Source organism: Bos grunniens, chromosome 13, assembly GCF_055505025.1.
Source record: "Bos grunniens cultivar Pamir isolate PY7600 chromosome 13, Bosgru_T2T1.0, whole genome shotgun sequence".
Taxonomy (NCBI): domain Eukaryota; kingdom Metazoa; phylum Chordata; class Mammalia; order Artiodactyla; family Bovidae; genus Bos; species Bos grunniens.
The window spans coordinates 13,551,381-13,563,541 of NC_141177.1; the positions used below are offsets into that span (position 1 = coordinate 13,551,381).

Here is a 12,161-nt window from a genome sequence, read left to right on the forward strand (position 1 = left end):
GTAAACTGGGGGCCGTAGCTTCTGCCACCGAGGGTCACTGAGGCTTTGCTGAGGTTACAGTAAGGTGCTCTCAGCCCAGAAATCCTTGTCAGAAACGGAAAAGGGCAGACCCTGCACACGTGCCCGAGATCTCCTCTGACTCCACTTACTGTGTCAGAGACCACCGACTTCTCTCTTTGCGTTTTTATTTTTCCCATTTATTGAATTTCAGGCTGCAAAACAGGAACCAACATTTTTTGCTTTCTTAACTACTTTAAAAGGAATAATAGTGACGAGTATTGAGTGCCTCTGGCAGGCACTGCGTTGAGGGTTTTACGTGATTGCCCTGTATGATGTTCACAGCAACACTCTGAAGGTGTGGTTACTGCTCCCGTTTTGGAAATGAGCAAACTGAGACTTACAAGCGTTAAATGATTTGCCCAAGATTATCCAGGTAGTCGGAGAAGGCAATGACAACCCACTCCAGTACTCTTGCCTGGAAAATCCCATGGATGGAGGAGCCTGGTAGGCTGCAGTCCATGGGGTCACTAGGAGTCGGACACGACTGAGCGGCTTCACTTTCACTTTTCACTCTCATGCATTGGAGAAGGAAATGGCAACCCACTCCAGTATTCTTGCCTGGAGAATCCCAGGGACAGAGGAGCCTAGTGGGCTGCCGTCTATGGGGTCGCACAGAGTCGGACACGACTGAAGCAACTTAGCAGCAGCAGCATCCAGGTAGTAAATGGCAAACCAGGGAACTAAGCCAGCGGCGTGGTCCTCTGCAGCCGGGGAGCTCTGCTGTGCTGTTCGGTGGATGTCTCCCTCTTTGATTTTCTATGTAATGTGAGAAGCTGAAATGGCAGATTCTTTCCCTTCCCAGTTCTTCAATGCCTTCAAGAAGGTTGTCTGGTTTTTCAGTGACGCAAAGCTGTAGTTTTCCTGTCATGATCATAGAATTCCAGTGGAGTAAGTGAAATATTTTTTTCTTGGCTTCAGAGCGTTTTGAAGATCTTATCACACAGACATTTAGCACTGATATATGTTATTCAGTTCAGTTGCTCAGTCGTGTCCGACTCTTTGTGACCCCATGACTCACAGCACGCCAGGCCTCCCTGTCCATCACCAACTCCCAGAGTTTACCCAGACTCATGTCCATCAAGTTGGCGATGCCATCCAGCCATCTCATCCTCTGTCGTCCCCTTTTCCTCCTGCCCCCAATCCCTCCCAGCATCAGGGTCTTTTCCAGTGAGTCAGCTCTTCGCATGAGGTGGCCAAAGTATTGGAGTTTTAGCTTCAGCATCAGTCCTTGCAGTGAACACCCAGGACTGATCTCCTTTAGGATGGATTAGTTGGAACTCCTTGCAGTCCAAGGGACTCTCAAGAGTCTTCTCCAACACCACAGTTGTAGACCCCATACGGGCACTGGGGACACAGGGCCGAGTATATATACAGCTGGAGAACCAGGTGGGTTGATTGCAGGGTGGCACTCTCTGTTACGTGAAAACCTGTGACAAGTGCCATGGGGGAGCAAAGTGCGGTGGCCAGTGTCACGGGCACAGTCCATGCTAGTGACAGAGATGGAAGGAGGGAGCCTGAGCAGGTAGGATGGCACAGAGGTCACCGCGGAGACAGGGGAGGAGAGCAGTTGGCTAGAGGGGTCTCCCGCCACGTCAGGAGCTCGTGGCAGGGATCGGCGGTCAGGCATGGGCGGTCCTGTTCTGGTGGGAAGAGTCCTTTAAGAAACCAGTTTTCATTCCGTCGCGGTGAAGGGCACATACTTGTCTTCCCTCCATCCAGGAAGTCCACGAAGACCCAGGACAGGCCCCCCTGAGCACCCCACACCCTCCTGAAGGGCCGGTGCCCGCCACGTCGACCCCGGAGCCAACCCCGGCCGCTGGCAGCCCGGCCGAGAAAGCCATTCCCAGCAAGAGCCTGCTGGACTGGCTGAGGCAGCAGGCCGACTGCTCCCTCGAGGTCCCGGGCTTCGGCGCGGTGAGTGCGCGTCCCCTCTGACACGGAGACGCAGGGGGCCTGGGAGGACTGGTGAGCCCAAGGGAATTGTGTGTCCTCCGAGAACTTCATTGGAAAGTGAGGGTGGGGGAGTTTAAATTCTGGTTACGTCTTCTGGTAACAGAAATCCCAGCCCACATCAGAACGCCAGGCCAGAAAGTCGACATGCGTGACCTCTTAACCAGGACAGCGAGCCTCTGCTCGGCCCTCCCTTCCCTGTGAGTCACATTTGTGAGCTCACACAGCATTCTTTAGGTTGCATAAGCACTGCTCCCCTTCACAGAAATGCTACCGTGTATTCTTCTCAAGTCACCGTGTCTCCACTCTGAGGTGATGGGTTAGTTTCAGTCCCTGCCCAGGGGCTGCTCACCGAGTCCTCTTCCTCCTCTGCCCTTGGTCCTTCAGAGTAAGGGTCCAGAGGAGAGGGCGCCCCAGCATTGACACCCCACCACCACCCCTGCTGTCCTGGCTAAAGGGGAAGCACTCAGAAGCTCACAAGGAAGGAGGGGGATGCATTCACAGACACACACCCTCCAGAGACACACTGCCCACCAGGCTGGGAGCAGCGAAGAGAGAACCTGAGAAAACGGTCCAGGGAGGCGAGGGCAGGGGTGAAGCAGTGCCTTGGGAACCTGGAGGGCCAGCGGGCCCCCCACAGGAGGCCCACCTTGCAGCTTAACTGCAGGAACACCGTGGCTTCGAGGAGAGCGCCTCAGTGGGGGCCCAGCAGCTGTTCCCTGCAGCCCTGACCCGACAGGTCCTGTGCAGAGGGCCATGAGTGAGGAAACAGCACAGCCGTCTGAGCAGCACCACCCACATCAGGAGATCCTGTGGCCAGAGCGTTCTGTAACGTTGGTTTCCATTTACCTTCTAGAATTTTTCAGACAAACCAAAGCAGAGGAGGCCACGCTGTAAGGAACCTGGAACGTTAGACGTCACCTCTCTGAGTGGGGAAGAGAGGGTTCCTGCTGTCCCCAAGGAGCCCGGCCTGAGGGTAAGGGAGAGGACGCTCCACCTGGGAAGAGGCAGACGGGCAGCCTTAGCAGGAGGACCAGGGTCCGCCCAGGGGCTGGATGAGCAGGGACAGGTGGTATTGGGGTGTTCTCACCAGCAGCATGTCCTCCATGGTCGTTTGTTTTCAACGTTTCCCTCCAAAACTTTGGGGTTAAGTTTTACACTAAAGTGACTCCCAAGGCTCGATTCCCCCCGTTTTGGAGAGTTCAGGGAAAATACCTTTTAAGTCTTATCAGGAGACTGTTATCCAGTGTTTTAACAAAACTTCTTTATTGGAAATTTTCATTTTCCAGCCTTAAGTTTTTCCGGCTACCATTTAAGACACCCCCTCCTTGTCCGTCCTCGCTGGCAATGAGAAACAGCTGACTCCATGCACTGCCCTTTTCCTATTATAGAATCATGAGCCTGGAAGAGACTTCAAAGACATCTGCAGATACTTGTAGTAGAACGAATCCGAGTTAATTATAGTTTACAGATGGGTACAAATTTGGACTAGAAGACTTGTCACCTCTAGGGGGCGGTAGCATTTCAACCTGAAAGCGTGTTAAGATTGGGCAGGCGATACTCAAAAACGTGCTTCTGACCTCAAAGCGAGTTCTGCCCACATAGGGAGCTTCTGAGGTCCTCTGGGGCTCTGCCCTCGTAGGCTGTCCTCTGAGCTCCCAGGCGCTCCTGACTGCCTCCTTTGGTGCTTGATCATCTACAGCTCTCCTCCAAGGGAATTCCAGGATACCATTTCTGTGTTTAGTTCCCAGAGACCACCCACCCTAGTCATTTCCTCCTTGTTAATGTTGTTAGGAAGCTCGTTTCTGATTTGGTGGCCTGGAGGGTCACTCCACTAGCAGCTCAACAAACATGACTGCCTGCTGGACAGGCCGATCCAATCCCACGTCCCTCCTCTCTCTGTTTCTCCAGACCCCGCCCTCGGCCTCCCCGAGCTCTCCTTCTGTCATGAGAGACCACCCCCAGCCCTCTTGGTGGGGTCTCCGAACTCTTGGTTGAGCGACGTGCCCCCCTCCCCCCCTTGACCTCCTCATTTCTTTCTTCACGTCTCAGTTTCTCGGACGTTCTTAGGAAGTTAAAGTTCATCACGGCCCAGCCGACGCCAATGTGCTGCCAGAACACTCATTTCCAGGCTGTCCTCACAAGCCAGCCTCCTGCCAGAGATGCGCTTTCCCTCCTTTCCCTCCTTTGTTAAGTAAACACAGGCCCCGCCTCGGGGTCCCCTGCTTGCAGTAAGGCCCAGCCTGGACGCAGGGTCCGCCTGGCCCTCGGGGCTGCTTGGCGGACCCCAGTGGGGCCGGAGCCTCTGGGTGTGTGACACTCCTTGTCCGTCCTTAGAGACCTTCCCGTTTGAAATATCCAAATCCCGCAAGGAGCTTCTCCCTGCCTTCAGCCCCTCCTGCTTTTGTGTGCTGAGGCTTGGCTGCCAGCCCCACTGACGGCACCACACAGGCGGACTCAGCTCTAAGAATGCCTGCCCGGCACATAGCCGTTGCTCACTATTACATGTGTGTACGCACACACGTGCCTCATATATTTCACATGCAGAGTTACGTTTGTTTCACCTACTCGTATGCAGTGGGTGTGACGGTTTTGCTAGTTTCTTCCTGAGGCATTTGACAGTAAATTGCGGAGACTGCTTACTTGCTGAGTGTGCTGAGTCGCTTCGTTCGAGTCTGACTCTTTGCTACCCCGTGGACCATAGCCCCCCAGGCTTCCCTGTTCATGGGATTTCCCAGGCAAGAATACTGGAGTGGGTTGCCATTTCCTCCTCCCGGGGATCTTCCTGACCCAGGGATCAAACCTTCATCTCCTGAGTCTCCTAAATTGCAGGCCAATTCTTTACCCACTGAGCCACCTGGGAAGCCCTGCTGAGATGACAGTTCAGTTCAGTTCAGTCGCTCAGTCCTGTCCGACTCTTTGCGACCCCATGAATTGCAGCACACCAGGCCTCCCTGTCCATCACCAACTCCCGGAGTTCACTCAAACTCATGTCCATCGAGTCGGTGATGCCATCCAGCCATCTCATCCTCTGTCGTCCCCTTCTCCTCCTGCCCCCAATCCCTCCCAGCATCAGAGTCTTTTCCAATGAGTCAACTCTTCGCATGAGGTGGCCAAAGTACTGGAGTTTTAGCTTTAGCATCATTCCTTCCAAAGAACACCCAGGGCTGATCTCCTTTAGAATGGACTGGTTGAATCTCCTTGCAGTCCATGGGGCTCTCAAGAGTCTTCTCCAACATAGATTGCTGGGAGAAATACCAATAACCTCAAATATGCAGATGACACCACCCTTATGGCAGAAAGTGAAGAGGAACTAAAAAGGCTCTTGATGAAAGTGAAAGAGGAGAGTGAAAAAGTTGGCTTAAAGCTCAACATTCAGAAAACTAAGATCATGGCATCCGGTCCCATCACTTCATGGCAAATAGATGGGGAAACAGTGTCAGACTTTATTTTTGGGGGCTCCAAAATCTCTGTAGATGGTGACTGCAGCCATGAAATTAAAAGATGCTTACTCCTTGGAAGGAAAGTTACGACCAACCAAGATAGCAGAGATGACGTGTCACCCCTAAATAAACACCTAGCATGTGTCTTCTGGGAACGTTTTCCCGTGTATCTGTCACCACTACCACACGTGTCAGTAGCATGTTGTAGCTCGCTCATATTCAGATACCCCCAGCTCTCCCAGAAGTGTCTTTCCAAGCTAGTTTTTGTCTTTTGTTTTTAGAATTTTTAAACCAGGATCCACCTGCTGCATCTGGGGGTAAGGTTTCTTACTGCTCAGGGCATGTTAAGCTGAATCGACTCACCTTCCTGGGAGGAGCGAGGCAGTTTTGGCCACCATCTCCTCCCTTGCCTTTACCCAGGACTTGAGTGTTAGAGCCAGGACACACAGGCTGTGGGGTAAACGCTGCCTTGTGTTGGATTAGAGAGATCTGGGGGGCACATACGCGTGCCATCATTGGGAGGAACAGACCCGTCGCCTGTGACTGCCCCTCAGTCTCCCCTCACCTCGCCCTCCCCCCAGCCTCCCTTGGAAGAGGAAGCAGGCCTGTTCCCAGGGTATAATTACCAGGAGGGAGAGCTGCCAAAGCCTGGCTTGGCCGCTGTGTGTGGTCCCCATGCTGCTGGGAGGGGCACGTGCCCCGGGTGGGCAGCCACGGGCCAGCCGGGGGCAGGGTGACGCGCCCACCCGCAGGAGGAGGTAGATCCCCCTTCCTCCGCCAGCCCGCCGCGTGCTCTGCAGGGGGCAGGAAGCCCTGTTCTCACCCTAGGCCCTTCCTGCTGCTGCTCCCTTGTCTAAAGGGTGCAGGCGGCCAGCCTGGCCTCCTGGGCAGGTTCCCTGTCCTGAGAGCCCAGTGTGATCTGCCCCAGTGGTTCCCAGCGAGGGCGGGAACATTCTGATGCCTGAGGAGTGTGACTTGAACTTGCGGGGCCGGGCCAACAGGGCCACAGGTCCTGCAGGGTACAGGCCGCCCAAAGTCACCTCTTCAGCGCCCAGTAGCCTCAAAGCGTGTTACCGGACGCCTGCTGTGTAGGTAGCAGATTATTCAAAAGAAGCTGAGGCCTTACTCAGCAAGCTCAGGGTTTCTTCTCCCTGACAGACTTGTGAGACGGCACAGGCCCTCCCACTGGAGAGTGATGGGGAGAGCGAGCATGGAGGCGTTTGAGGGCACAAAGGGAGAAGATACATCTGGGGCCTTTTCCCTGGCCCTTGACTGTGGCTGCGTAACAGGGAGGAGGGCTTGGGAGGCCTTGTGTCCGAGCACTGGTCCCCGTGGCCGGGCCCTGGGCTGAAAGGAGGAGCCTGAGGCCATGGTCTCCAGAGGGAGGCGATCTGCACTAAGGGGCTCCAGAGAGAGTGGTGAGAAACGCTTCTTTCAGCCCGGCCCCGTCCCTCGCGTCCGACCCTTGCTTTAGAAACGGGAACCAGACAGAACTGCTCCCCAAGCCTCGTTCCCACACCCGGGCGGCTGCCCCACCCCATCAGGACGGACCGGCTCCCAGCCGCAGGGGGCTGGTCCCGCGTGGGAGCAGTCAGGTGGGCCGGGGCCCAGCTGCGCTCCAGGGCACATCCCACCCCTCCTCAGTTGGTGAGGAAGAAAGGGGACTGAACTGAGGTTTCTCCCTCGTCTGCTTTCCTAAGACAAGGCTGGCTAAGAGGATTTCTTCTCACACAAAGGTGACCATCATAGCACTCTTTGCCTATGACACCTTGGTTTTTCTATGATATCACTAAGGAAATTGAAGGACAAATGTAAAACCTCAGGGATAATATTCTTTACAGGGACCTGGGAACGTTCAAGTGCACATTTTTCACATGTGTGTGAATCTCTGAACTCCTTGTGAAACGGCTGTGACGATAGTGCCGACTCGTAGGGTGGGTGTGATGACGAGTTAAGAGCAGGCACACGGAGCCGGGCGCGCACAGCCCGACACGGGGCAGTAGCCCTGCTTGGCTCCTCTGTCATCGCTGCCCCCTTCGTCAGCCCCTCCGACGTCCATTTTCCCTCTGCTGAGAGCTTGACCAGTGTCCCCCACCGGCCTGTGCCCATGGCCGCCCATTGAGCAGAGACCTGTGGCATCTTCTAAGGATTCGACTTGGGTACCCTTGTCCCTTCTCACCCACAGCCCGGGACCTGCAGGTCAGGACAGAGCTGCAGGTCTTCCTGCTCCCAAACCCCATCCTCCAGCTCGGCTCTGTGGCTTCAGTTAAAATCCTTCCTGTGTCAGGAGGGAGACGAACACGGGCCTGGCCGAGGGGGTCCCCCCACGGGTCTCGACCGCTGGCCTCAGCTGCACACACACTGAGATCAGATGAAGCCGGGAAGTCAAGCACGGCCCTGCACGGGGACGACACGCAAATTCATGAAGTCCTTTGTTGTTTTTATATTTTACATGTGAAACTGCTATCACGTCAGTTATGCCTCAGTAAAAACACTCTAGGCTAAGACCTGAGGTCCCTGGCTGGCCCCAGCTCCTGGGGCTCCGACAGCCTCTCCACAGGGCACGTGGGAACCTGCTCAGCACTTTCAGGCTGTCCGCCTCAAATGGGCGGTTCCCGGGGCGCAGAGCTGTGAACCTCCTGGTGGGTGGGTGGGCAGGAAAGACCACTACGGAGCCCCGAGCTGCTCCCTGCCGCCATCCATCGCCTGAAGCATCTTGTGTCTCTCTGTCATTTTTCAGGGGTTTCTCCCAGAAAACAAGTTCAATCACACCCTGCCCGAGCCCGTTCTCCGAGACGCAGGCCCCCGCCGCAGGGGCAGGCGGCCACGGAGTGAGCTGCTGAAGACCCCGGCCCTGGTGGCGGACGCCCCCTCCGGGATGGGGCCGCTGTTCATGAACGGCCTGATTGCCGGGATGGACCTGGTCGGGCTGCAGAACATGAGAAACATGCCGGGTATCCCCCTCACGGGGCTGGTGGGCTTCCCAGCCGGCTTCGCGGCAATGCCCCCAGGCGAGGAGGTCAAGAGCACGTTGAGCATGCTGCCCATGGTGCTGCCGGGCATGGCCGCCGTGCCCCAGATGTTCGGGGTCGGGGGGCTCCTCAACGCCCCCATGGCCACCACCTGCGCCTCGGCCGTGCCAGCGCCCCTGTCAAGCACAACCAAGGGCGGCGTGTCGGCGGCCGAAAAGACTGCGGAAGACCAGCCTGGCAGCCGCAACGTCAAAACGGACCCGTCGGCCGAAGACAAGCCCGGCCCTAGCCCCTTTTCCTCCGACCAGCCTGAGCCCGCAATAACTACAAGCAGCCCCGTGGCGTTTAACCCGTTCCTCATCCCAGGTGTTTCCCCCGGACTCATCTACCCTTCCATGTTCCTCTCCCCCGGCATGGGCATGCCGCTGCCGGCCATGCAGCAGGCCAGACACTCGGAAGCAGCAGGTCTGGAGAGCCAGAGGAGGAAGCGGAAGAAGACCAAGGGGGACGCCCCGAACCCCAACCCAGAGCCTGTGCCCGGGCTGGAGAGGGAGCCGGGCAGCGAGCAGAGCTGCCCAGAGCCCAGGGCCCCCGCGCCCCCCGACAGAGAACACGCAGCACAGGCCCGGGAAGGGGGCCCCCAGGACTCTCACGGTGACACCAATTAGAACTTTTTCATCGAGGAAAATGATTGTGACTTGTAAGTTTCTTATCCCATAAAGGTTTGTTACTTCCCCTCACTTCACCGTCATAAGAACCTGTGTTTCCATGAGTACTATTACCTCCCTGATTTCCTGTCTGAGAACTATGGTAACAGATGTTCATAGTCAGTCACAGGGTCTTGCCACGCCATCAGCTCCGTGTCGTTGACCTAGTATAGGAGGTGCAGAACCCCTCACTCCGTTACCCAGTCGTCCATTCCAGCGATCGTAGTTAGTGCAGACGTGGGGACACGCCCTGCCCCCTTCTCTTCCAAGTTTCCCATTTATTCGAAGAGGAAAAAAAAAAAAAGGCAAAAGAAAGCCGGCTAGGGACTGACCAGTGCAGGGCCGAGGCAGAGAGCAGCTCTCTCTTGTTTTTTTTCCGTGAGCTGTGCCGAACGGGAAGAAGGGTAACAGGGAACCAAAAAAACAAAAGCACAGAGAAAGGAAATGCTGGTGCATATTCTTTAGTTAAAATATTTCCCAGTTTTAATCACGATTACTAAACGAGTAGGTTAGGCAGAAGTCTCTAACTAACGGTTGAAACCGCACATATCCATTTCTAAAACAGAAACCTTAATGGTAGTAACATGACTTCCCCCCACTCTGTGGGTTTTCAGGCAACCTGCAGCAAGAAGACATAATGACCAGGCATCATTTCTTACACACGCACGCATCCCTCACCTCCCGAGTCAAAAGGAGATTCCCAGTACGAGCAAGCTGTACGCACCGTGGGCTGTTGCCAGCGGGGGGGTGGGATGGGGCGCGCGCCTGCACACGGCATAAAGCACACGACCGGTTCTGCCCCTACTCAGGCCTCTTAGGAACCCCTCTGGCCGCTGCTGGAGCCTCCTGGACTCTTACTTTTTGATTCCCTTTGCCAGGACCCAGGCTCACTCTGGAGCCTGCAAGAAAAATAAGTCCCCCAACACTGACACTAGCCAGGGGTTCGAGGTTGTCAAACCTACATGCGTTCCACCTTTTATAAAGAGTGCAACTGTGAGAAGTTTTTTTTCCTTCCCTCTGGATTTTTCAGTTTATATTTTACAGTCGGACCCAGATCTCAGATCATCAAGTTAGTGGAGACTGTGTTGGCAAGCTTAACATTCCCCCTCCTTCCTCAGCTGCCCAGCTCTCCGGGCAGCTCGCCCCGCCCCTGCCCACCCCTGCCCCATCTTCCTTCACCACCCCCACCACCACCACGCAGTCCCTCCTTTCTGATGGTCTCAACTCTCCATCCACAGTTCACACTCTGAGACTTGAAAGAAGCTCGTGGTTCAGTCCCCAGGGGGCACAGGGTTGTGTGGGACCGTTGGAAATGTTGGAAGCGTTACTCGTACCGGTTTCACATTTTGTTGTCAACAATTTACTGTATTTTTTTTTTTTTTACTTTTTCTGTAACAGTTTTGCTATAATTTATCAGAAGGTCCAAAAGTTCGACATAACTATTTCAGTTTGCATTATTTATTTATGATGCTTTTGTCATTGTCTTTTATACATTTGGGATTATAAATTATGTAAATGTTAAAATGAGCATCTCAAAGAAGTCTGTTAAATCATGGCCGGGGGGGAAAAAAAAAAAAAAACCAGCTTTATTTTTAAAAAGTGGAGTCCCAGTTTTAATGAATCAGAGTTATAAATCAGAAATTCTGTAAACCAATTCCATAAGAAGAAAGGATCCAGTAATTAAACCGATTCTATTTAATGACATCTTTGTCGCATAGGTGGTCTCTAATGCTGACAACAGATTTCTTAGAAATGCTGCTCTCTCTATTTAACTAACATTTTGTTCAGTTTTGCCTCCAGTGGAAGCAGAAAGGGTTTTTTCAGCTGTTAAATCCTAAAAATCAATATAATTTATTTATGTAAAAAAAAAAATCACTCAATTGATATATTTTTGAACCTTTTAAGTACTAATTTTCTTTTTATCAAGTAGGAAAAAAAAAATGTATTTGCCCTAAATCCTTAAAATACAAACGCTATAAAAATTCATGTATCTTGAAAGCCTTACTGCAAATGAGTATTATAGACACCCAGCAGAGCCTGGGTTTTCTTTGCTGTCGTTGTTGTTGTTTTGTATGGAAAGGCTGCTTTCCCCAGGTTCCACTTAGAACCTCCAGTAGGTCACAGGGTTCAGTATGGATTTGATTTAACAACCCACCAGCATGCTAAAAATCCCTTGTTATATCTTATCGAACCTGTATGTTAACTCTCTGGGTGTTTAGGCTTCTCTTTGACTGCTATTGTGTCCCTGTTTGCAAAATGAAAATGACACTCTGTGGATTATTTGCTCTGTAAGGCATAAGTGCTTCTTATGATTATTTTGACGTTTCCAAGAGCAAAAGCCAAATTTAAAACTCTCTTCAGCAAACTTGAGCCTTTTCATCTAATTCCATGTCACTCACAGCCATAACTTTTCCTTGATCGTTCTTCACCCCATGTCTTACATAATAAATTGTCTGTGGTCTCGATCCTGGATTTAAAAAAAAACAAAAAAGTTTAAAAGTCAAATTTGTATTTGAGGACTTCAGTGGCACTCGGCTGTCTCTTCCTGCCCCGACATCTTATGAAGGCATCGTCTGCACACACAGGTCTGCTGGCTTTCCTAGGCGCCCATGCTGGGCACCATGTTGGGGACTTGGTAAAATACTCATTCATGAGGGCTGGCCTGCCTTCTCTCTTGAGCTTCCAGACACCTGGTTAAGACAGATGCAGTTGAAGGGGACACAGCACAGCACCCGCTCCCCAGACTCGGGGCCCGAACACCCACAGCCAACGCTGCCACTCTCTTAAGCCCCATTCCAGAGCCCCCCACCCTCGGGCAACACACCTGGGGCTTCAAGGAGCGGTGGCGGGGCGGGGGGGGGGGGCGGTGGGCACACCTCTGTGGGTTGGAAGAGGCCCCCAAACACCTAAGTGCCTCCTGTGTCTGAAGTTAAGAACTTTGTGATCCCTAGCTTTGGGAAGCAGGGCTTCTCAGGTCCCAGAAGGGCTATGTCCGAAGTTATCGACCAGGCTGGCAGAAATGTGCCGAA

The 12,161-nt window shown here is 53.5% G+C and overlaps 1 protein-coding gene across 28 annotated transcripts in view; it reads left to right on the forward strand.

The window, feature by feature from the left end:
- CHD6 (chromodomain helicase DNA binding protein 6) overlaps positions 1-11,637 on the forward strand; it is a 201,175-nt gene extending 189,538 nt beyond the window's left edge. For 27 of the 28 annotated variants that reach the window (XM_086331791.1, XM_086331800.1, XM_086331793.1 and 24 more), the window contains 3 exons: positions 1,780-1,974; positions 2,867-2,986; positions 8,194-11,637. In XM_086331791.1, coding sequence (XP_086187917.1) covers positions 1,780-1,974; positions 2,867-2,986; positions 8,194-9,093 — 1,215 coding nt within the window. In that variant the 3' untranslated portion in view covers positions 9,094-11,637. The remainder of the gene's footprint in view (positions 1-1,779; positions 1,975-2,866; positions 2,987-8,193) is intronic. The other variant, XR_015139022.1, reaches the window with a different exon arrangement.
- Positions 11,638-12,161: the final 524 nt, after the last annotated feature.